At 58.0% G+C, this 24,843-nt stretch overlaps 2 protein-coding genes across 6 annotated transcripts in view; one reads left to right on the top strand and one right to left on the bottom strand.

The window, feature by feature from the left end:
- MAPT (microtubule associated protein tau) overlaps nucleotides 1-11,224 on the top strand; it is an 81,611-nt gene extending 70,387 nt beyond the window's left edge. For 2 of the 3 annotated variants that reach the window (XM_029075637.1, XM_029075636.1), the window contains 4 exons: nucleotides 1,225-1,317; nucleotides 6,075-6,156; nucleotides 8,235-8,347; nucleotides 10,931-11,224. In XM_029075637.1, coding sequence (XP_028931470.1) covers nucleotides 1,225-1,317; nucleotides 6,075-6,156; nucleotides 8,235-8,347; nucleotides 10,931-11,146 — 504 coding nt within the window. In that variant the 3' untranslated portion in view covers nucleotides 11,147-11,224. The remainder of the gene's footprint in view (nucleotides 1-1,224; nucleotides 1,318-6,074; nucleotides 6,157-8,234; nucleotides 8,348-10,930) is intronic. The other variant, XM_029075638.1, reaches the window with a different exon arrangement.
- Nucleotides 11,225-18,658: 7,434 nt separating this feature from the next.
- The window catches only part of KANSL1 (KAT8 regulatory NSL complex subunit 1), a 106,698-nt gene continuing 100,513 nt past the window's right edge, over nucleotides 18,659-24,843 (bottom strand). For 2 of the 3 annotated variants that reach the window (XM_029074846.1, XM_029074847.2), the window contains 7 exons: nucleotides 24,194-24,361; nucleotides 23,731-23,882; nucleotides 21,662-21,783; nucleotides 21,145-21,202; nucleotides 20,858-20,970; nucleotides 20,173-20,425; nucleotides 18,659-19,977 (listed from right to left, as the gene is read on the bottom strand). In XM_029074846.1, coding sequence (XP_028930679.1) covers nucleotides 19,720-19,977; nucleotides 20,173-20,425; nucleotides 20,858-20,970; nucleotides 21,145-21,202; nucleotides 21,662-21,783; nucleotides 23,731-23,882; nucleotides 24,194-24,361 — 1,124 coding nt within the window. In that variant the 3' untranslated portion in view covers nucleotides 18,659-19,719. The remainder of the gene's footprint in view (nucleotides 19,978-20,172; nucleotides 20,426-20,857; nucleotides 20,971-21,144; nucleotides 21,203-21,661; nucleotides 21,784-23,730; nucleotides 23,883-24,193; nucleotides 24,362-24,843) is intronic. The other variant, XM_029074848.1, reaches the window with a different exon arrangement.

Raw genomic sequence — 24,843 nt, 5'->3', positions numbered from 1 at the left:
CCTGCTGTTCTTCCTCCACCTAGGTCTGGGCCTGAGTTCGGGCCTAACTCCAGGAAAGGACCACCCAGGGCTCCTTCATATCCAGACTTGATCCTCAGTTTCTTCCCCCACTCGTTGGCGAGATCTGGGCATGAGGCCGATGTGGATGCCATTGGCTTAGGTCGGGGGATGGGTTTCCCTATGGTCCAGCTGCAGGCCCTGCCGTGGGGCCCAGAACCTTCCATCTGCACTGCTGGGCTTCCCACCTGCCCCAGACCCACGCCACGCCTCCTCCACGACCGTCCTGACCTCTGGCTCCGACTCCTCCTCCACACACACCCCACCCCCACCCCCAGCAGTAACCCTTACTCAGAAAAGGGCCTGCACCCACCCTCTCCGGCCCTGCCTAACTAAACGCCCCCAGGAGTCACCTCCTCCTTACAGTCGGTGCCCGCCGCAGCCAGTGCTGTCTGCCATCGTGCCTTCTGCCCCTACCACATCTGTACCCAGCAGCCCACAGGTCCACCCACTGGGACTGGCAGGGATTCAAAGGCTTGGAGGCAGCTTGTGAACCAGCCACGCCATGACCCTGGGCTCGGGAAATGGGTTTACAGTGAGCATCGGTGGTGACTTTGTTAGTTTATCCTGAGGCGAGCTACATCTATCGATCCAGTCCCTGCTGGTCTGAGGGCCGACTAACCCCATGGGCTCCTCCTGCCAGCAGAGGTCAGACCTAGGCTGGCCCAAGACCGAGGAGTCACATTAGCTGATGAAGCCGAAGGAAAACCCGGAGTGGGGCGCGGGTGGAGGGAGGCTTCGTCTGATTCCTCTGTGAAAGGGCAGGGGGTCCCGGGGTTTGTGATCCCACCCTGGAGACAGAGACGCCCGGGTCACCGTGAACAGCCCGAAGTGTGCAGGGGTCCCCCGGCTCCGGGGTAGCCTCCGGGACCCCTGGCTCTTGCCAAGCGAGGCCGGGCCACCCTTTCGGAGTGGACAGCCCATGCTGTCTCCGCTCAGCTGCCGGCCCCGAGGAGTGGGCCGCAACTTCGGCTCCGTTGAGGGTCTGCCTCACTCACGTCTCCCCTTCTGGCGCCTCCGCGAGGCTCTCCCGCCAGGCTCTTCCAGGATCCTCAGGCCGCCCAGAGGCAGCCACTGACCCCAGGCTCCATCCTCCACCCCCGGGTGAGTAGGGCAGGGGTCGCCTGTGCGTGGTCGGTAACACACCCTCTTTTCTGGCTATCAAAGGTGCAGATTATTAATAAGAAGCTGGATCTTAGCAACGTCCAGTCCAAGTGTGGCTCAAAGGATAATATCAAACACGTCCCAGGAGGAGGCAGTGTGAGTACCTTCACACGGTCAGCGCACCGGAATGCGGTTTGGGCCAAGTGGCGTGGCAGGGGGGCTGGGGGTAGGGCAGCAGGGCACAGGGTGGCAGACTCCCGGGGCAGCAAAGCCAGCAACTCAGGCAGGAAGCGGACAGGAAGGTGGGCAGGCTGAGTTCGTGGTCACCTGGGATGCCCCATAGGGGTCCACACACAGCCAAGTTTCCTAGGGGCCACCAGAGGACCCCCACAGAACATTCACTGAATAATAATAATAATAATAATAATGTTGGTATTTGTTAAGCACTTACTATGTGCCGAGCACTGTTCTAAGCGCTGGAGTAGACACAAGGGAATCAGGTTGTCCCACGTGGGGCTCACAGTCTTAATCCCCATTTTACAGATGAGGTAGCTGAGGCACCGAGAAGTGAAGTGACTTGCCCAAAGTCACACAGCTGACAAGTGGTTAAGCTGGGATTTGAACCCATGACCTCTGACTCCAAAGCCCGTGCTCTTTCCACTGAGCCACGCTGCTTCTCTAAGAAGAGAAGAGAATTGATCCATCAGTGGCATTGATTGAGCACTTAATGTGTGCAGAGCACTGTACAATAGTTAGTAGACATGACCCCTGCCCTCAAAGAGCTCATAATCTATTGTGTGCAAAGCACTATACCAAATGCTTGGAAGAGCACAATAGAGTTAGTAGACACCATCCTTGCTCTCAAGGAGCTTACAGTCGACTTTGCAGAGCACTGTATTTAGCACATGGAAGAGCAATCAATCAAGGGTATTTATTGAGAGCTTACTATGGGCAGAGTTTTATTGATATATTGTGCCCTCCCAAGCGCTTAGAATAGTGCTCTGCACATAGTAAGTGCTCAATAAATACAAATGATTGATTGCTGGGCACTGTACTAAGCACTTGGAACAGTACAACAGAGTTAGCAGATACATTCTCTACCCATTATGAACTTACAGTGTGGAGTTTACAATCTACTGTGTACTGAGCACAGGGAAGAGCACAGTAGAGTTAGTAGACTCCATCCCTGCCCTTAAAGAGCTTACAGTCCTACAGGGGAGCCAGACAAATAAATTACAGGTAGGGCAAGTGGCAGTGTAAAATAGAAGTGGACATTAAGTGCCAGTGGTGGAGCGGGGTACATATTAAAGTGCTCAGGGAGTCCGGACCCAAGTGCTGAGGGGAAAGAATCCATTTCAGACCATGCTTTGGGTGAGAAATTAGGGGGTAACTCTGATGGAGGCTGGTCCTCAAGGATTGCTTAGCCAATCAGGAAGCGGTTGGTCACTGCGTTGGCTGCTGTGTTGCTTCGGCGCTTCGGGCAGTGGGTGGGAGCTGCTGCTGCTGCTGCTGCTGCTGCTACTGCTACTGCTGCTGCTGCTGCTTGTAAGAGTAGTCATAGTATTTATTAAGCGCTCACTGAGTGCAGAGCACCATACTAAGCACTAGGGCACAGAAGAGGGGTAGGAATTAGATACCGTCTCTGGCCCTTGAGCACTCTTAACAATCCTGTAATGATGGCATTTAGGAGGCTTTTTCTATGTGCCAAGCACTGGGCTAACCACCGGGGTGGTACAGGACAGATTGGACACTGCCCCTGTCCCCCTCAGGGCTCCCAGTCTTAAACGGAGGGAAATGTACCTTATTCCCATTTTACAAGTGAGAAAGCTGAAGCCCTCAGAGGTTAAGTGACCAGGCTGGGGCTCTGGTGGCAGAGTCAGGACTAGAAGCCGGTCGCCCGACTCACAGCCTTGCGTGTTCTCCATTCGGCCAAACTGCCTCCCACTGTAGATCGGCCCTTCCACACGGTGCTTGCCTGTGGGCCTGCTGGGCTTTCTCCTGTGTAGGCGGTACTCTTGATCAGCCGTTTGGTGGTGTGGGGAGATTAAGCAGCCCCCTGTTTGATGAGTAAAGCAGGCGGGGCTCAGGGGAGATGTGACACGGCAGCAAGTGTGAAGTCCCTCTGCACTGGATGCCGGGAGTGGCTGAGAAAAGAACTCCCTGAGCTGGGTCCCCAGGTTCTTGGCAGGAACTTCTGACTGCCAGTTCCGGGCCAGCTTCTAGGGCTCCGGTCTGGCCTCCAGGGCTGCGGTCCCGCTGCCAACTCTCATCTGTGAAAATGCTTAGTCACTTTTCAGACAGGAATGGCAGGGTTCGTCGGTTTTATCTTTGGCTTTGCTCCCCCTCATGCCTGGGAATGTGCAAATTCCAACTCTTGCCCCAAATCTCGATTGCCACCAGTGAGAAACAAGAGCTGAACCCGAGGCTGCTGTTGTGTGCATGTTCTGACCAGTGCCTGTTTGTCACTGTGGTTGCCTGTTGGACTCTTCCAGGCCCCCAGTCTTCTGGCCGCTTCGATGGGAGCAAGGTGCGCTAAGTGGCTGAGACCTGGTTGGGTGGTGGGATAGATGGATCGGCAGATGGACGGACAGGTGGATTGACAGAGGCCACGTCCTGGGAGACCTCATAGCTGAAAAGGTGCCCCGGGGGGCACTGTAGCGGGGGTCTCCTGGTTGCCCTGGGTCCAACCGTGCTTCTGAGCTACCAAGTGCAGCTAAAGCTCAGGCAGGATCCCCGGCCCAAGAGAGCAGTGGACTTGAGTCCGGCCCGGGGAACGAGATTATCTTCACAGGGCAGCCTCTCTCACTCCCTTCCCTGATCATCTCAAATGTGGGCTAGTTTCTAGAGTGACGTTTCCCCATTTGACCCTCTGATGGCCATTTGGACACAAGAGAACGTGGCAGGCTCCCAAGGGTCTGCAGTAAGTCCCAGCTGGCCAGTCGGTGCTGCTCAGCTTCTCCTCCCCTGGATGCTGAGAGCTGACACCTGGGCCGGAGGTGCTGGGCACTTTGGAGCTGGGAGGTCCTGTGGCCTGGAGGACATGGTCACAGTCAGACAAAGATGTTGGGGACAGGAAAGGGCACGATAGAGAACCTGGTCTCATGCCAACACGAATGTCCTAGCTGGGACCAACACCAGGCTGGCCTATCCTTGAGTTGGGAAATCAAACTGTTGAAGAGCCTATCTCCCTTGGGTCAGTTTTCCGAGAGTGGGGCAGTATTCAGACATTGCCCGTAGAGGCTGCTATCCTGAACCATGAACCTATCCAGAGGCCCAGAGTGGCTGTCGGGTAGGACTTGGTCAGCAGCTGTGGAGACCACTGTTCTATACTGAGGGCTTGTCCAGAGGCCCAGATCGGCTATCGGGCAGGACTTGGCCAGCGGCCTTGGGGACTGCCACCCTGTCCCACTCCCTTCTGCATCACCCTGACTTGCTCCCTTTATTCATCCCCTCTTTCAGCCCCGGAGTAATTATGTCCATATGGGTAATTTCTTTGTTTATATTAATGTCTTTCCCCTGCTCTAGACTGTGAGCTCACTGTGGGCAGGGACTGCATCTATTGCTATATTGTAGTCTCTGAAGCGCTTAGTACAGTGCTCTGCACAACATAAGCGCTCAATAAATATGATTGATTGTCCCGTGGGGCCATCCAGAGGCCTGGATCAACTGTCAGCGGGATTCAGCCAGTGGCCTTGAGGGGCTTGGGGAGAGGCCCCCTGTAGGGTTTCAGCTGTGATTTATATTTTCAGGTCAGATGATCCCAGTGAGTGGGAGGTGGGGAGGGGAGGGGAAGGCTGGAAAGCCATCTCTGGACCAAGGTCTGGGTGCTTCTGTCCCAGATGCTGGTCCGGGGTCTTATGGCAGGCTGGAGTTTGGGGGCCCGGACCTCACATGGGGCAGAGGTCGGGAGTCCATTCCAGACACGAGGACCACTCTGAGTGGACATTGGCTTCGATTAGGCTGACCAGTGGGCCAGCTCAGCTGACTGGCTTCCCAAGGTTCTGCCGGCAGGTGGACTGGGGGGCCCCGGCCCAGAAGAAGGAAGCGGTCAGTGACCAGCCGCCCTGTGGGGCTTCCCTGAGGACACCCAGGTGGACACTTACCTCATGGCAGGGGCTTGGGATTCAACTAGGAGAGATGGTTCTGGAGCCTGAATTTCCCGGAGCACCGAGGGCAGTTTCCATCCTCCCCACCCTCCGTCCTGCCCCCGTTGTGCATGGCAGGGTGGTGGGGGCGGTACAGGGGCTGCCCGGCTTTGGGGATCAGTGCTGGGGTCGGGTGCCCTCCTGCTTCGTACCTGGGCTGACTCTAAGCTTCTGTGAGTGTTGTCTGGGTCTTCTCCACTGGATGCTGTCTCAGGAAAACAGCTGGCCACATCCACCGGTCTCCGGTCACGCACCCCGAGCCGGCCTCCCCCCGGTGGCCAGCTCTGCTGAAACTCCTGGCTCCTCGTGACCTGGCACGGGGAGATTTCTGTGTTGCATCTTCCACAGCCAGAAGGAATCATGTTTCCAGCGGAGAGCCCCAATTTCACCTCACCAAGAGATCTTTTTAAGTGCCTCTCTCCTTTCCGTGTCTGTGGGCCGGCCCTTTAATGTGGTCCCTAGGGGACAATGATTATTACATTTCTTTGTGGTTTGTCTTTACTATGCATCAGAAATTGCTGGAGTTGAGGGGAAGGCAACAATGCTCCATTTTTCTTTAAGGTTTCCAAGCGTACCCCTCCCCACCCTTCTTAGCCCAGCTTCCTCAAGTGGCCGTGGCTCCCACTCGGCTCAGCCAACCCCAAACTGCCGGCTGCCAGATTCTTCTTGGGGTCTGAGTGGGAGCCCTGTGCTGCTGCAGAACTGACTGACTGCTCCCCTTCCTCCCTCTCTCCCTTTCTCTCTCCCACCCCCACCCCGTGTTCGCAGGTTCAAATCGTGTACAAGCCAGTCGACTTGAGCCGCGTGACTTCCAAATGCGGCTCCTTGGGCAACATTCATCACAAACCAGGTATGAGGGCGGACTGAGGTGGGCCAGGGCGGAGCATGGGTGTGAATAGCAGTGCTTGGGGAGGGACAGGGAGTTTGCCGGGGGGGACCTAGTTGAGACCTAGCGCTGCCCAAAAGTAGCCATGGGGGGCTGGTTTACCTAGAAGGGCCAAATGGTGGTGGCTCCGTTGGTACTGCAGGCCAGGGGAGTCTGTAGAGTTGACCTGCTTGTTGGCTAGGATGCCCTATAAAGGGAATAATAATAACGATATTGATGATGAGGAGGATGGTTATTTATGAATCACTTACTAGGTGCCAAAGCACTATGCTAAACAATGGCGTGGATACAAGGTAATCAGAACAGGCAGTCCATGTCCTATGTGGGGCTCACATAGAGAGAGAGTGCAAGTGTCATTTCCGTTTTACAGATGAGGAAATTGAAGGTCAGAGAGGTTAAGGGATTTGCTCGAGGTCACACAGCAGGCCAGTGGCAGGACCGGGACTAGAACCTGGTTCTCCTGACTCCTGGTTTTGGGCTCTTTTTCCTTCTCATATCTCAAGTCTTCTTGATTCGCCCTCCAAAGAACAGCCCTCTCTGAAGCTGCGGAGCTCAGCACTAAGGACCACTCATATTGTTTCAGAATCAGTCTTTCCTTGGGTGGGTCACGTAAACATCTCTGAACAGCCCCAACTCAAGTCCCCACCTGTCCCCATCCCAAGGCTTGGCCACTGGGGCCCCCTTGGGCCTGGCAAACCAAGTGGACCAACACACCCTATTCAGAATGGCGAGGGCTCAGACAGTCTGGCCCCAAATAATAATAACTGTGGATTTTGTTAAGCGCTTACAGTGTGCCAAGCACTGTACTGAGTGCTGGGCTAGATAAAAGCAGTGCTTGGTACATAGTAAGCACTTAAATACCATAACTATTATACAAGATCATTAGGCCCCACATGGGGGACCCAGTCTAAGTAGGAGGGAGAACAGGCATTGAATCCCTATTTTGCAGATGAGGGCACTGAGGCACAGAGAAGTTAAGTGCCTTGCCCTAGGTCACTCAGCAGGCATATGGTGGAGCCGGGATTAGAACCGAGGTCCTCTAACTGCCAGGCCTGTGCTCTTTTCACTAGGCAACTCTGCTTCTCGATAATAATGGTATTTGTTAAGCGCTTGCTCTGAGTGCTGTACCAAGTAAGCTCTGGGGTAGATAATAGTTTAGGCAGATTGGACACAGTGTGCGTCACCCTATCAAGCATCATGATCAAATTAGCCAGTTCCAGCCCCTCGGGTGTATGCGACACAGTTTTACGGAGCTATTTACTCCGGGGACCCTGCTTTCACATGAAACAAGGAAGCAGGTCGGGACAGTCTGCAAGGGTTCCTTGAATTCCAGACTGCCTCAAGACACCCCAAGTCCCCAGAGTTCATCTGCTTCGCCAACACGCTTTAACCGCCTTTGAGAAGTATCTCAACTGAAATAGTCCTGGAGGACTGGGTAGAGGAAACCAGAGGAAATAGAGCAGATTTTCCCCGTCTCATTCCTGGCGTTAGAGTCCTCCCAGTCCGATCTCCCTCACCCTCCATAAAGGAGTACAGAGCCTCACCGTCTCTTCCCCACAGGTCCCTCTGGCAAATGAGAGCTCTGATTGTTGGGCTTCTGAACTCAAAACCCTACTCTGGGGCCACATGGGGAACTGCTTACCCCTCACACCAACTCTGCGAGCATCGTGGTGCGATCTGTCGTATTTACCAAGTGCTTACTCCGTGCAGGCTACTGTGCTAAAGAGAGTACGATAGAATTAGTTGACATGACCCCTGCACTCAAGATTTGCTTGTATCCACCCCGGCGCTAAATACAGTGCGTGGCAGACAGTAAGTGTTTAACAAATACTACAGTTATTGTTATTAAATCTAGAAGGGGAGACAGACATTAAAACACAAACTTCGGGTAGGAGGAAGCCCATGAGGACCAAGATCCGCGCATAGGTGCTGGGGAAGTGGGAAGGTACCCAAGTTCCTAGGTGAGGTGAAAATGGTGAAGTAGCAGTGGGGGCGGGCGCCTGGGGAGGATGATGCAAACGGCTCTGTGTTTACTGCTCCAGGTGGGGGCCAGGTGGAAGTGAAGTCTGAGAAGCTGGACTTCAAGGAGAAGGTTCAGTCGAAGATCGGGTCCCTGGACAACATCACCCACATCCCTGGCGGAGGAAACAAAAAGGTAACGGGGAGGGCTGAGCCGAGCCGAGCCGAGCCGAGCCGAGCCGGGCCGGGCCGAGCCGGGCCGGGCCGGGGATGGTCTGCACTCTGCGCGCCTGGACACTAGAGGGCGGCCTTGTCGCGCAGATCGCCGTTGGCCCGCGGCCCCTGGCCATAATGTTGGTATTTGTTAAGCGCTTACTATGTGCAGAGCACTGTTCTAAGCGCTGGGGTAGATACAGGGTCATCAGGTAGTCCCACGTGAGGCTCACAGTTAATCCCCATTTTACAGATGAAGTAACTGAGGCACAGAGAAGTCAAGTGACTTGCCCACAGTCACACAGCAGACAAGTGGCAGATCCGGGATTCGAACTCATGACCTCTGACTCCCAAGCCCGGGCTCTGTCCACTGAGCCACGCTGCTTCTCTCGGGGAGCCGCGGGGACCAGAGCCAGACGGACAGACACCCCTCCACATACACCCCCCGGGGATCCTGGACCTGGAGGCTAGGTCCTAGGGGACCCCAAGATCATCTCTCTGGGCCCGGGAAGGGTTTTACCCTTGCTTTTCCTTCTCCCTCCCTCAGTGCCTTTATTAATAATAATAATTAATGGTATTTTTAAGTGCTTACTATGTGCCAGGCACCATATTAGGCGCTGGGGTGGGTACAATAATAATGTTGGTATTTGTTAAGTGCTTACTATGTGCAGAGCACTATTCTAAGCGCTGGGGTAGACACAGGGGAATCAGGTTGTCCCACGTAGGGCTCACAGTCTTAATCCCCATTTTACAGATGAGGTAACTGAGGCACAGAGAAGTTAAGTGACTTGCCCACAGTCACACAGCTGACAAGTGGCAGAGCAGGGATTCGAACCCATGACCTCTGACTCCGAAGCCCATGCTCTTTCCACTGAGCCAGGGTACAAGAAGCAGTGTGACGCAGCATGGCTCAGTGGAAAGAGCCTGGGCTTCGGAGTCAGAGGTCATGAGTTCGACTCCCGGATCTGCCACTTGTCAGCTGTGTGACTCTGGGCAAGTCACTTCACTTCTCTGTGCCTCAGTGACCTCATCTGTAAAATGGGGATTAACTGTGAGCCTCACGTGGGACAACCTGATGACCCTGTATCTACCCCAGTGTTTAGAACAGTGCTCTGCACATAGTAAGCGCTTAACAAATACCAACATTGTTATTATTATTACAAGTAAAGTGGGTTGGGCACAGTCCCTGTCCCACATGGGGCGCAGTCTCGTTCCCCATTTTACAGATGAGGTAACTGAGGCCCAGGGAAGTGAAGTGACTTAGCCAAGGTCAAACAGCGGACATGTGGCGGAGTCAGGATTAGAACGCACAACCTTCTGACTCCCATGCCTAGACTCTATCCACCATGCGATGCTGCTTCTTAAGAGCCCTTGGGAGCTGGAGGAGCAGTCAGGGTGTCCACCTCTCAACAGCCCTGGCCAGTCCGGATACCTTGAGCAATATGGGCAATGGGGTGTGCATGTGTTTGTGGCATACAGGGGATTCCGGCATCCAGGGTTGAATAGGGACAGCCCCTTTTTTTGGGAACTTGTTTATCACTTACTATATGCCACACACTGTACTAAGCACTGAGGTACATACAAATGTGTCAGGTTGGGCCCACTTGATGTCCACATTTTACAGATGAGGGAACTGAGGCCAAGAGAAGCTAAGTGACTTGCCCAAGATCACACAGCCCCAAGTGGTGGAGCCAAAGTTAGAACCCAGATCCTTCTGACTCCCAGGCCCAGGGTCTTTCCACTGGACCACGCAGCTTCTCTCGGTCAGGAAAGGTTTGGGGCGGCAGGCAGGTTTTCTCTGGTGCAGAGATTTGGGCAGCAGGTAGTTTGTGTGTTCCCCTCCGGGGTCCGGGTCTAGGGGGCGAGCCTGCTGAGCCCTCTGGAGAAGACGTGGGGGGTGGGGCATGGCCTAGTGGCAAGAGCACAGGCTTGGGAGTCAGAGGTCATGGGTTCTAATTCCGACTCCATTACTTGTCGTCTGTGTGACCTTGGGCAAGTCACTTAACTTCTCTGTGCTTCAGTTCCCTCATCTGTAAAATGGGGATTGAGACCGTGAGCCCCACATGGGAAAACCTGATTACCTTATATCTACCCCAGTGCTTAGAACAGTGCTTGGCACATAGTAAGCACTTAAATACCATTATTTTTATTATGGGGCGGACAGCAAGAGGGAGATGGTGAAAGGCACTTTGTGGCACCTGCCAGCCTCTTCCCGGTGGCCCCACCTTGGGCCACTTCTGCCTGATGAAACCATTTCCTTTGGTTGCCAGCTGTGGTCACCCAAATCCAAGGCCCAGGGATTTCCCACCTATTCGCGTTGTGCCCACCCCCCAGCGCCCCCGTCCCCTTTCGTGCTGCAGCTTTCTCTCTGCCTCAGAGCCTGCGTCTGCATGCGCACACCCACAAGCACACCGCACACCCAGGTGCACACGCACACCCGGGCCTGTTGCCATCCCTCATCAGGGTTAGCCCCCACTAAGGGCCTCGCCCAGAGCCAGAGGAGCAGAGAGGACCAGGCCCTCCGCCCTTACTCACCCTTTCCCCGCCCCCCACCCTTCCTCTCCAGATCGAGTCTCACAAACTGACCTTCCGCGAAAACGCCAAAGCCAAGACGGACCACGGAGCGGAGATCATCTACAAGTCTCCCACCGTGTCCGGGGACTCCTCCCCGCAGCGCCTGAGCAACGTCTCTTCGACCGGCAGCGTCAACCTGGTGGACTCGCCGCAGCTGGCCACGCTGGCCGACGAGGTCTCCGCGTCCCTAGCCAAGCAGGGTTTGTGATCTCGCTTTGCGGCCAGCGGTCCGATCATGGAGAAAGAGAGAGAGAGAGAGAAGAGAGAAATTAAAGAACTAACCCTGGCCCTTCTCCCTCTGCTCCTTTCACAGCCGCTACTTCCCGATTGATTGATTGATTGATGATTACCGGGTTGGGGGGGGGGAGGGGAAGAGTCCTTCATGTCTGTGTCCTCCCCCCGCCTCTAGTCGCCTCACCCCAGTCACCCCAGTAAAGGAAATTAGAGCAAATATCCTCTGCCCTTTCCAAATTGACAGTTGGGTTCAGTTGACTCACCCAGTGGCTGGGGACAGGAAAGGACAGGGCCACCCCTCTCCCCCACCCCCCACCCCAACATTTTCCTTGAATAGTTTAATTTGGGGGTTTGTTAGTGCCGCGTCTGCTCGGCCCAGGCCCCAGCCCCCCAGCCTCCCACTGCCCTATGCCCATGCCCTGGGGTCTGTGCCTTGGAGCCTGTGGCCAGGCCTGGATCTGGACCCGGGATCACCAGGTGCGGTCGTCTGTTTGCCTGACTGCCCGGGCCGGTCACTGGCCTAGCCGCAGCAGGGACCAGTCGGCAGAGGCTGAGGAGGCCGGCCCAGCCCAGGTGGCATAAAGGTGCTGGGAGCCCAGGGCAGTTGCTCCGATCCCCAGGAGGTGGCCCTCTGTGGCCGTCCACACTGGGTCTGATTCTCCCCGGGGCCCGGAGGGTTGGGAGGGGTGGGCCCGGCCAAGGGTCACTCCCACTCAAGGGCGAGCGCTGCAGCTGTCCCGCCCCAGGGGGCAGAGGTGGCCAGACAGGGCAGACCAGGTGACGAGATACAGCGGTCAGATAGGGTGGCCAGCTATGCTGCCCCAGGTCAGGCCATTCTTAGTGATGCAGACAAACCATTTGTTTTTATTTCCTCCCCCCCCGGAAGGCTAAATCTGTCAGGCCGGCCGTCCTCCCGACCGGCCATGGTGGCCCCTCTGGGGGCGACCATCACCCACTCAGTTGTCTCCCTACCTGGTTTGGAGGCAGAAGGCCTGGCTTCCTGACCCCCTGCCCCTCACCATCCCAAGAATTTGAGGCCCCACCTCCAAGGGCAGAGACTCTCAGATCCAATCAATCAATGGTATTTACTGAGCATTTACCATGTGCACAGCACTGTACTAAGCACTGGGGAGGGTACAGTACAGTGGCATTGGTGGACACGTTCCTTGCCCACAAACGAGTTTACAGTCGAGTTGGAGAGGCAGACATTAATATAAAATAATTTACAGATACGTACATAAGTGCTGGGAGCTACGGGTGGTGTAAATATCAAGTGCCCAAAGGATAAGGATCCAGTGCATAGATGACACAGGAAGGAGAGAGAGTTGGGGAAGGCCTCATGTAAGAGCTCCTGCAGGGTTGGGGAAGGCTCCGGTCAGGAGCTGCTCATTGTCGGTGACAAACACCTTCTTGGTCTGCTCTGGCCCCCCATCTATGCCTGGTCTCTGCCCCAGCCCGGTCCCTGGCCCTCTGGCCTCCGTTCCAATATGTTCCCGTCTCCATCCCAGTCTGCCTCCTACCCCCACCCTTTTTCCTCCCCTCCCACGGCGCCCTTCGCAGTTTGGTCTCTACCCCAGCCTGCCCCCTGACCCTGAAGCTCGGGTCACTGCTCTGACCCTGGCCCCCGGCAGCCTGGGAAGGGAGACCAGCAGAGGGCCAGGTGGCCAGCCGGCGAGGTGGGGATATAGAGTGAGGACCACAGCCACCCAGACAGCTTGGCCTTCCGATGGGCCTGGGAACCACTGGGAAGAAAGCAGAGGCCAGCCCAGTGGGGACTCTGTTCCTGGTTCTTGGTCGACAGCGACCGGCTCGGGTCTCTCCCTGGCACCGGGCTCCCACCCACCCCCATCACCCTCTTCTCCCTCCCTCCCACTTCTCTTCCCCTGCTTACTGCCTTCCTCTGATGCTGTCTGTCCGTCTCGCTCCCTCTCGTCCTGTTGCTCGGTTGCAGTCTCGCTCCCTCTGTGTGTCTCTGTGCATCTCAGGGGATCGGTCCCTCTGCATCCGGCAGGTCCAGAAGGGCAGAGCACAGCTCTGGGCGAGCGGCTGGGCAGTTGCCGGCCACTCCGGGAGGGTGTCTCCCAAGCCCTGGGGAGGCAGGGGTTAGGGCAACTGGGAGGGTGGTTCTGGATGGGGGAGAGGGGACATCCAGGCCCCAGACCCCCACCACCTGCCTGTGAGGTCATTTAATGAATGGGAGGTGGGATCCCTGATCACTCCACCCATCTTCAGCCCTCCCCTCCCAGGAGGGAGTGCTTTTCTGCTAGTGCTTAGACTGCTCACGCATGCATGCGCACACACACACACATGCACACACAGACACACACCCCACATCCATCTGCCCATCAATCTATATAGTAGACTCATACATGCATATATATATATATATATAGATATACATACCTATCTATAGCTGTAGAGGCTTTCTGTCCCTTCTCTGCAATCCCCTTGTGCTGTATAGTTGGATTGTCTGTTTATGCTCAGAATTTATCAGGGTGATGATTGTAAAAAACAAAAACAAAAAAAAACCACGCATGTGTTGTTAAAGCGCTTGTGAGGGTGTGACCAGCAGGTGGGTTGGCATATGCATGCACATATACATGTATGCATACACACACGCATGCCCATACATGAACACACACATACACATACACTCACACTCTCCCAGTCCATCGTGGTGGTGGTGGTGGCAGTGACTGTTGAGCAGAGACCAGGCTGGATGGGACCAGGCTGCCACGTCCAGTGGAGAGAGAGCCAAGAGTCTCCCCTGTTGGGGTGAGGTCAGGAGGGGAGGGAGGACCCCGGGGCCAGTTCCGTCCCCGTTTGACATTTGAGACCTTGTCAGTAGCCACTGTGCTGCACAGGCTGAGGGGGCCTGGGGAGGGTGAGGCAGGAGGACGAGGCAGGGCCCCAGGCAGGTCTGACCCTCAGCCCTGGCGGCGGGTGTCAGGAAGGGACGGGTCTGCAGGGCCACAGAGGAGTGGAAAGGCGGCCGGACCTGTCACTTGCCGACAACCTGGGCCGAGGAACCCCCAGCGTTGGACTCGCCGGAGCCGGACTCCGGCCGGGTCAGCCTCGGGGCAGGAACCAGCACCCCCTACGGGCTGGCCTGCTGTCGGCCGCTGGCCGGGTTTGGGGGCTACCGGGCTGAGGGTCAGATTGGGCAGCAATGGGGATCCGATCACTTTCCAGGTCCCGGCTGGGCTCCTGGGTGATTGGCTGCCGGGGGGTTGCCGAGGCTGAGGCGGCGGCTGCAAGGGGTGGTCCTTGCCCAGAGGAGCCGGAGGGCCAGGCGGGGGTCAGCGCCAGGGACCGTGGGCAGGAAGAAGGGCAGGCCGGCTCCCTGCCTCCTGTCTGGGAAAAGGCCGGGGTGGGACCCCAGTGTCTGGGCAGGGGTGTGTGTGTGTTGCGGCGGGGGGGGGGGGGGGGGGGGGGGGGGATACACGCCCCAGATGTGTGTGGGTGGGGGGCGCAGGGTGAGGTTTGGGAGAAGATGGGAGGATGGACTGCAGGATCTTGAAAGGGGGCTCACAGCTGAGGACCCCATTCCAGCCCTACTCCTGGAAAGGGTTGGGGACCTGAGCAATTGTGGGAAGGGAGAGGGCAGGTTGCAGGCCCCAGGGCAGTGGGCTCTGACCCAGCCTCAGCTCCTGCCTGGTAAATCAGTCTTTACCCACACCAGGAAGCACCCTACCCCTCGCCCCCACAACACACACCCTGCCCTGGTCTCCCCTGCTACCTGCCCACAGGGTTTTCCCGTGGGGGTGCACTGGGTCAGAGAAAGGGCTGCCCTCCCCAGGTGGCTGAGGGGTAGGCACCTCCCAACTTCCCAACTCTGACCTTGAGAGTCCCCATCCACCTGCCTCCCCCGCCCCTGGCCCCCTCCACCACCATGAGAAGGTACCCACCCCCACCCCTGGAGACTCACCATCCTGTGATAACTCCATGGCCCCACAGTTGCTCATCCACTCCTTCCACCAGCCATATGGGGCCCGGGGCCCTGAACCCAGCTCGGACCAGCCCAGGCCCACCTTGCTCATACCAACTCTTCCCTGCCCCGCCCAGCTTTACTCCTGCCCCTCCCAGCTCCGTCCCTCTCCCCAAACTCCACCTCAGGGCATCCTGGAACTTGTCCCAGTGAGCCCTGGATCAAAGGTGGCCCCCACCTCTACCCTCATCCAGGACAGGCCTTCCCAGCAAAATCCCAGGAGACCCTCCTGCTTCTCCAGTCTGGTGGGAAGGGGCTTGGGGAGGACAGGGGATGGAAGGGGGGAAAGTAGGGAGGAGACCAGCCAGGGTGCAGTAGGACAGACAGACCCAGAACCACCCAAGCCTGGTGTGCCCGGGAACCCGAGATTGGCCTGGCCCATTTTGGGGAGGGCGGGCAGGGCAGGGTTGGGGTGGGGAGGGCGATTCTAGCTTAGCTTCCTGTCGGTGATGTCCATGGTGTATTGTGTGTTTTAACAACTCGTCTACACTGATTGTTGCTGTAAAAGTGAATTTGGAAATAAAGTCATTACTACAAGAAAGCATATCCTCACCTGGTCCTGCTTGGGCACCTGGGGGGTGAGATGATGGGGCCAGGGGATGGGATTGGGGAGAACAGGGTGGGATGATGGGGGCGGGGGTGCTGGGCCTGCAGCTCCAATTGCCCTACTGGCCCCACCTGACCCCTCTGCCTCCCAGGTCCCGCATCCCACCCATGCTCTCCTGCCTGTCCAAAGCCTCCTGTTCTAAGATAGCACTGGCCCCCCGAAGCGGGTGGCCTGGGTCGAGGGAGGGAGGAGATGGGGGCTGGGGAGGAGGGGCAGCCCACTAGTTTTCTTCATCCAAAGTGCACTTACCTTTCTACACCCTTGCCCCTGCTCCCCCTGTGCCCAGACTGGGACCGGCCACACCCTTCCGGAATAGCTCTCAACTCGGGGCGCCCAAGGAAGCCGAGCGGAGCCAGCGGGTGTCTCCCCTCCACATTGGCCAGGCCAAGGCTGCCCACTGGCCAGGGCCGAGGGGCGACTGGGAGCCGCCAGCAGGGCCAGCCAGACCCCAGCCCAGCCTGGTCGAGGATACCTAGGCCCTTGGTCACTCAAGGTGCAGACCAAGGCTTCAGAAAACAGCTGTTGGCTGACCCTGTAGCCCAGCGTCCCACTCTCTGGGCTTCAGGGTCAGCAACGGCCATAGGGGACATTCATCTCCAGTGCTCCTTTCTTATCTCTCCACCTGGTTGGGGGTGCCAAGCTAGGGGGGAACTCAGGTGCTTCCCTGGGCAAGACCCAGCCCAGCGTGACCCCACAGCCAGCCCACAGCAGCTGCTGGACCCCTTGAGCCTGGCTGGGGCTCCTAAGCATGGCGGCATATGTTGGGGGGGGCGGGGATCCTGCCGAGTGCACAGACTGGCTGCCGGCTGGATCAAGCAGTCTGTAGACAGGGAGGGAGAAAAGAAGGGAAGCAAGCAGGCGGGGGAGAGGAAGGCAGGGAGGAAAGGAAGCAGGCAGGATGAGAGCAAGAGGGAGGGTGGGCAGCAGGCAGAGTGAGACGGAACGAGGGAGGTAGGGAGGGAAGTAGAGAGTGAGGGAGGGAGGGAGGCAGGCAGGGAGGGGGAGGGATGGAGGAAGGACAAGTAAGGTGGAGGAAAGACAAGTAAGGTGAAGGAGGGACCAAGGAAGGGAAGCAGAAAGGCAGGGTGAGAGGGAGAGAGGGAGGGAAGTAGGCATGGTGAGAAAGAGGGTGGGAGGGTGGGAGGAAGGGAAATATAAAGGGTGGGTGAGAGGGAGGGAATGAAGTAGGCAGGCAGGAGGGGCTGTGGATAATTTTTCTCCAGGTGAATTTCCAGATGTTGAGCCTTTCCCAAAAAGAAGCCGGCCTCCAGTGCTAAGCAACTTCGATTTTACCTGCTCAAGAGCAGAGAGCTGGACCTGATGACCTCAAGACCATGCCCAGCTCTAAGCGTCGGCGGTGAAGTTGGGTGCCCGGAACGGTTGCGGGGGACGGTGCCCGAGGAATAAGGCAAGACTCCTTATCTTCCCACCCACAACCTGTCCCCCCCCCCCCCGCCCACAACTTTCCCATCACTCTAGACGGCACTACCAGCCTTCCTGTCTCACAAACCCATAACCTTGGCGTTATTTTTGACTTCAACCCCCAAATTCAATCCATCACTAAATCCTGTCGGTCCCATCTTCACAACATCGCTAAAATCCGCCCTTTGCTCTCCATCCAAACTGCTACCACATTAATGCAATCGCTCATCTTATCCCGCCTGGATTACTGCATCAGCCTCCTCTCTCCAACTCCAGTCAATGCTTCACTCTGCTGCCTGGATCATTTTTCTACAAAAACTTTCAGGACATGTCACCCTACTCCTCAAAAAACTCCTGTGGGTGCTCACCCTCCGCTGCATCAAACAAAAACTCACCATGGACTTCAAAGCGCTCCGCCACCTTGCCCCCTCCTACTTCACCTTGCTATTCTTCTTCTACAACCCAGCCCACACGCTTCACTCCTCTAGGGCTAAACTTTCTCATTGCGCCTCCATCTCACCCGTCTCGCTGCCGACTCGTGGCCCACCTCCTGCTCTGGCCTGGAACACCCTTCCTCCTCAAATCCAACAAAAAATTATTCTCCATTTCAAAGTCTTACTGAAGGCACATCTCTTCCAAGAGGACTTCCCAGATTGCTCTCCCTTTGTCTCCCACTCACTTCTGTGTCAAACTGACTTGCTCCTTGTTCTTCCCCACCTCGCAGCCACAGAGCACTTATGTACACACCTGTCACATTTATCTGTATTGATGTCTGTCTCCCCCCTTCTAGACTATAAGCTCGTTGTGGGCAAGGAATGCGGCTGTTTATTGTTGCATTGTACTTTCCCCAAGCCCTTAGTACAGTGCTCTGCACACAGGAAGCACTCAATAAAAATGATTGAATGAACCAACAAGGCCACACCTTCTGCCGGCTGAGGGGGCTCCAGAACCGCCCCCCGCCAATCCAGCCCCCCAGCTCTTCCCAAGGACGGCCCCACCCCTCCGGGGCCACACCGCCCACCCTCTCCTCCCCTAAATCTGCCTGGGGCTTAGGCTCTTTGGGCCCAACCTCAGCCCCGGCTCCCCCACTGCAGGGCCGGCCCCGGACAAACCTGGGGGGCTGGAGAGAGGGAGGGAAGGACCCACGACCCACAGTGAGCTGCCCCCAATCCCATTCGAAGGAAGAGCCCTGCACAGTGTCCTGTAACTTTTTTTTTAATTTTTTTTCCATCTTTTTTTCTTTTTTTGAAGCACCGGTCTGTGCTCTGCCCACAGAATCAAGACATTAACAAAGATCGGCTTCTCGGACATTAACAAAGACAGCTACGGACCCTGCTGCTGCTGCTGTTGCTGCTGCCGGCCGCTGCACAGCTCCAAGCAGAAAAGAAAATATTTACAAAATACAAGGGTTTTTTTTACTCTTTTGTGTTTTTTTTACAATGCTAAAAGGGTTATTCAGAATTTTCAACCTTATAAATAGAAGAGGAACTTATGCATAGGGATACAGATACGGTGCATTACTGGTTTGTAAAGAAACGATGGCAAACCCCTTAACTAGCAAACAGAACAAAAACCACGAGATAATGTTGAAAATTGTGAAAAAACCCTGACCATTAAAGCAGTTTAGCTACTATTTTTATACGATTACAAAATGGCAAAAAGAAAATGATGCTTCGTTTTTCCTTTCTGGTGATGATTATACAGAAGATGAGGGAAGGAGGCTTGTGGGGGGCGAAGGCGGACCAGAACGAGGGGCAGTTCCGGGATGGCCGGGGGCTGGAGTCAGGGAAGCCCAGGCTGTCGCTCTTAAACCATTTGAGTTTACTGGGGAACGGGGATGAGGAGAAGTGAAGCAGGACCCCGAGCAGGGGTAGAGGTGGATGCAGGTTGAGGACGGGCGAAAGGAATCAGGCTCGGACAAACGGTGCAGGTCGACAGCCACGCTGTCCCACCTAGAGGGCCGAGATGAGCTGAGGGTCAGCAGATGGCTGCAATTCCCCCTTCTCCCCGAATCCTTCACACTCACAATCCTCCTCCTGCAGGTCTCGACTCCTGTGGGTAGGGGTAGGGTGGACTGAGGGGGCAGGGCGGCACCGGCTCAACGCAAGAAAGGCCCAGGACAGAAGCCAACCCTTTCTCCCAGAGCCCAGGGAAGGGATGGGGCGGGTACGGACAGCATCCAACTGGACCCCAACACTCCTCGGACAGAATCGGGGTTCAGGGTGCCGGCTCGGCTGCTGGGTGAGTCGGGGTGGGGGGCAGGGCCAGGTTCTCCCCCCTTAATTTCCATTTGCCAATGGGAAGGACCGTTCTGGTGGGACAAAAATGTGGAAAACAAAACCAAAAAGAAATAATAATAACAATAATAATAATAATAACAACAATAACAAATCCCAAAACAGTTTCTAAACTCCTTAAATTCACTAAAAACTGTGAAAATTTCCGGCAGAGGATGTTTGAATATCAAACGCAGACGTTTCTGAAGCTTTAATAATGCCAATGGTGAGTGAGTGTGTCGACTCCCCCAGGCTCATCTGTGGGCTGGGCGCTGGGGGGCCGCCGCGGTGCCCCCAGCCGCGGCCCCCGCCCCGGCCGCCTGGTGGCGGCCTTTGAAGCTAGCCAGGGGGGGTGAGGCAGGCGCACCGTCGGGCTCACGGGCCGTCCTGCCCCCGGACGTGCGTCGCGTGCAGCGTGCCCCCCGCTCCTGCGGGTCGGCCCGGTGGTCCTCGGGCTGGGCCTCGGGCGGGACAGGCAGAGGAAAGCTGCGTCTCTCCCAGGGCTGCACCGCCTGAAGGGCGAGATGGGGGGGCGGGGAGGAAACGGGGATGGGAGGGGCTCAGGGGGCAGCCACGCAGGGTCCCGGTCCTGCTCCAAACCCACTGGGGTGCAGGGGGCTCTGACTTCTTCCCCAGATGCCGGCCCCCCTTCCATCCCGCCCTCCCACTACTTAGCCTCGCCCACCCCAGGCCCTGCCCCCCCTCACCTGTTCATCCAACCCCGGCTCTGGTGTGGGGCAGCGGAGCTCCTCGCCGGGCGGTGGCCGCAGGGGGTCTCGGGGCAGAGGAGTGAGGGGCGCGGAGAGCCGATCTGGGCTGGCGGGGCTGTGGGGCCATGGGCCGTGGGTGGCCTCAGCCGACGGGTGGCCGTTGCCGACGTCGGGGGAGGCGGGCTGGGGGGTGGAAGGGTTGGCACTGCCCAGCTGGGGGGTGGTCCGTCCATCCGATGACCTGTAAGACCTGGACCGAGTAGTTCAAAGGTAAGGTCAGAGCGATCCTGCTGGGGGAGGGGCATCGACCCTGCGGGTTAGTCCTGCTTAGTCCCTTTCCCACCCCTCACCCCGTGGGGGGCTCCCGGCTTGCTCCTCCAGCTGGCAGGAGAAGCCCAGCAGGAACAGCAGCAGCCCCATACCCTTCCCTCACACTCAGGGCTAGATCTCAGAGCCTCTGATGATTCCTCATAAGGCCACACCTTCCCCGGCACCTGCGACTCCCTTCAGAGTCCCCTAGCTGCCCCCTACCCCTTCTGGCCCTGCCTGGTGGGGGGGAGGGGGGATAACTGATGCCACAGCAGGCATCTGGATACGAAACTTAGTCCCCAAAGTCCTGCTCAGTGCTGTGCTATCCCCGTCTCCCCTTTCCCCGGCCCCACTCCCGCCCCCGAGGGCTGACCTGCTGCCCCGCCGCTGGGGTGGCAAGCTGGTGGTCCACAACCACCGGGTCCGTTCCAGCTCCTCACATTTGGCATGCAGCGCTGCGAAAGCTGCGTCAGACAGGTCCTCCATCTGCAGAGGGCAGAGTCCATGGGCAGAGGGTCAGGGCTCACTGCTTCACCCGCCCCCTTCCCCTCCCTTGGAGCCATGGCCAGATGGTCCTGCCCCCACCCCTCCGGGCAGACCGAGCACTCCCAGGCTGCCCGAGTCCCACACCATCCAACAGTCCCTGGCTAGCACGCTCACCTCTTCGTTCTCTTCGTCTGGACTCACCCTCACAGCGCCCAGATCCACTTCCCGCCAGCTGCAAGACATGAGGATCCATGGGATGAAGGACTATGCGTGTTGGCGGCAGGGGGTCCTACGTACAGGCCAGGGGTAGGGGATGGCGGGAAGAGACCGTCTGTGTACAGGACAGGGCTAGGGGAGAAGACGGTCTATCTGGAGGCCGGGGGTAGGGCACGACAGGGAGGAGCTGTCTCTGTACAGGTCTGGGGTAGGGGATGGTGGGAAGGTGGGGTTCACGTACAGGCTAGGGATAGGGGACGGCAGGGAGAAGGCGGGTGTCTGTGTACAGGTCACGGGTACTGGATGGAGGGGAGGTCTGTGTACAGGCCAAGGGAAGAGAATAGTGGGAAGGAGGGGTGTGTGTACAGGCCAAGGTTGGGGACAGTGGAGAGGGACAGTTTGTGTATACACCTGGGACCATGGCTCCCCACAGGCTGAGCCTCAATAATCCAAGACAGCGGAGGAAAGGGGGTACCTGGGGGTGAGGATCTCCTTGTACTGAAGCTTTTCAACCCGGGTGGTGGCGGCCACTGACATTGGGATGACGATGTTGTTGATGTCAAATGAGCTCTCTCCCCGTCTCCTCCTCACAGGCTGCTGCCGGGAGGCAGGGAAAGAGGAAGTCAGAGGAGCCGGAGGCCGGTCGGCCTGGGCTGGGGGCCGCAAGGGGATGTCAGGGGAGCCGGAGGCCAGTCAGCGTAGGCTGGGGTTGGTGGGGTGAGGGTGGGGGTAAGTCAAATGAACTGGAGGCAGGCCAGCTCAGGCTGTAGTTTGTCGGAGAGCTGGGGGCTATCCAGTCCGGGCTGGGGGAAAAAGGGGTCAAGGGGAGCTGGAGGCCGATCAACCTGTGCAGGGAGTGGCCGTGGGGCTGTATCAGGGATCAGGATCTGGTGGCTTGTCCACCCCTGGAGCACCGGACCCTGGAATTGAGAGCCCCAAGCCACTTGGATCATGGCTCTCTACTGGGCCGGCCACCCACCGAGCTGTCTCCTGCCCCCACACTCCTCCTCAGGCAGTCGTTCTGAGGAGCTGCCCCACGTGAAAGCCCCACATCGCACTCACATGGCCCCACCGCACGTGAGGGAGGGGCATTGGCCCAAAGCTCAGGGTCTCCCTTCTGTTCCTCCCCGACAGGCTGGGGCAGGAATCGACCGCTCCTGCAGGGCCCGGAAGCCCACTGGGCCAACAGCCAGAGGAAACCACCCTCTCAAGGTCCAGAAGCCAACAGCCCAGAAGCCCACGGGTGGGAGGAGAGTGACTTCTCAGGGGCCGGAAGGCTCCCTGGAGGCCTGGGACCGTGACCCGGGGAGAGCCGGGCTGAGAGGCTCCAGTCCCGGAGAAGAGCCGGGTCAGTGGGCAGGGCCGCAGGGTCAGCGGGCTGACAAACGTGCTGCCATGACAACCAGTTGGCTGTCAAACCCAAGGGAGGGGGTCTACAGCCACAGCCCCTGGAGACGTCGAGCGAGGGTGAAGGTGAAGGGAGCGGGAGGGTGCAGGGGGAGCCGCCCCGTTCCCGAGCCAACCTCAGCCCTAGCACGCAGCCGAGTGCCAGGCAGGGACCCGCCGGCATCTCAAACCGCCGCCCTCCGACTCGCAGGGCTGGCACCGGAGGAACACCTGGCTCGGGCCACAAGAGCGTTGGGGGTCATGCCGCGTCTGCCACGAACACTCCCCTCTGCTGCCACTCACCGGGGCAGGTCCAGTGGACACACGCATGCTAACTACTGTGCCCCTCCGCCCCAATCCCAAGAGTGGCGGGGCATACCCCCAGCCCTGGGCCCAAGACCACGCATGTCCCCTTAGAGCCGGGGCTCCCTCCGGGCCACGGCTCTCCACTCCTCATTCCTCTCCAGTTAAGCTACTCGTTTTGCCTTGTTCTCCTCTCTCCTGTCTGCAAGCCCTTTCACATGCCTTACCCCTCTCAAAAACCCCGTAGCCTGAGCCTGGAACTTCCTCTTTAGATCCACCGGGTCACAAGCCCCCTTCACCTCCTTGAGGAGGCCTGCCCTGTTTCATTTTTCTCCTCCCTTGGTCAGACTTTCCCAAATACTTGATCTCCGCACTCCTCCCTCCCTCATCCTGGCCGGCAGCTCCTCTGCCCAGACCGACTTCCACGCTGTCCAAGTTAAGCATGCAGTCCCCCACATGTCTTTCTATTCCCATCTGCCTCCTGTGTGAATACCTCCCCAACCAGACAGTCAGCTCCTCGAGGACAGGGACCCTATCCATTAGTTCTATTGCACTCGCCCAAGTGGTACAGTGCTCCACACCCAGCAGACTGCAAATTCTTCAAGGGCAAGGATGATGCCTCTAACACCACTGTCCTCATGGGAACACTCAGTACGCTGCACCCAGTGAGTAGATGCTCGGTAAACACAATCGAAGCGTCAAGCCTAGGTGTGCACTCAGGTCCAGGAAGGTCCCAGGAAGGTGGAAAGAGCTTCAACCTCGGGGCCACCAGTCCCGGTCCCAAGGGGAATCTCAAGGGTCCGTGGGCACCCCCATCGCCAGCACCCCCATCGCCACCCCGAGCAGGGAACTTACAGACACGCTGGCTGCGCCCGGAGAAGTAGAGCTGGAGGGAGCGGAGCCATCAGACGACGTGGAGAACTGGCGGCCCAGGGGGCTGTGCGCCGGGTGGGGGGCAGCGGGGCCCAGGTAGCCAGGACTCCCGACGTCTGAGTGATGCTTCAGCACTGCAGCAGGGAGAGAAACCCAGGCCGGGACAGACAGTTACACCGCGAATACACCCCGCTGCCAGACAGAGCAGCTCAGCGCAACCTGCCGCCTCAGCCCCAGGCGGGGGCGGGGTCCGAGGGGAGCACAGCAACAGCAGCGCAGGGGCCCGCATCCTCCAAGCAGAAGGTCCTCCCGGTCTCTGGGCCCTGGAGCACAGAGCCGGGGGTAGCCAGAACCGGAGGTGGAGCAGGTGCCAGAGGAGCAGGAGCAGGAGCCCGAGCCCGAGCGGGTGGCGGAGCCAGAAGCAGAGCCGGGCCTGGCGGCCTACCTTCACTCCTCTCGGACGAATGCTCTCGCAATCGCATTTTGCCGAGGCTCGGCTCGTGCCCGGGTGCCGGGTGGAGCCAGTGCTCCACTCTGGACGTGGGCAGCACCGTCAGGCCTCCCAGGGACGGCCTTGGGGCCTGGTCAGGCCGGGTGTGGTGCTGGGACAACTCTGAGGAGGGGAACAGAAAGAGAGCCATGGACTACCTCCCCTCCTCTGATGATGCTGGGGCAGGGGCATCCCAGAGCCCTGCTCAGACCCGCTTCTAAGATTGCTCCTTCAGGGAAAGGGCCTCGCCTCTGGGGCAGTGAGTCCCTCGGCACTGTCCATCGGCCCACGATGCCGAGCGGATACTGCCGGGCAGAGGACCGCAGACCTGTCCAGTCCCTTCTGCCGGGAGCGGTGGGCCCATATGGAGTGTGTTTGTCAGGGTGCGGCATGGCTGGGTGTAGCGGGTGGGGGTGAGATGGGATGTGGGGTAGTGGGTCAGGACAGAGTGAACCATGGGAAACTGTCTGGGAACAGTGGGCCCAGGTGCAGGGTATCTGGGCACAGTGTGCATGGGTGTAGTGTGTCGGTGGCAGTGAGCCCTGATGGGGGTTGAGGGCAGCAAGCCCCACGGGAGGCTGTCATCCAGCTGACGCCTTAGTTTT

The sequence above is a fragment of the Ornithorhynchus anatinus genome, chromosome 11, assembly GCF_004115215.2.
Source record: "Ornithorhynchus anatinus isolate Pmale09 chromosome 11, mOrnAna1.pri.v4, whole genome shotgun sequence".
Lineage (NCBI taxonomy): Eukaryota > Metazoa > Chordata > Mammalia > Monotremata > Ornithorhynchidae > Ornithorhynchus > Ornithorhynchus anatinus.
The sequence above is the reverse complement of the archived record's forward strand: the minus strand, read 5'-3'. Positions and strand labels throughout refer to the sequence as shown.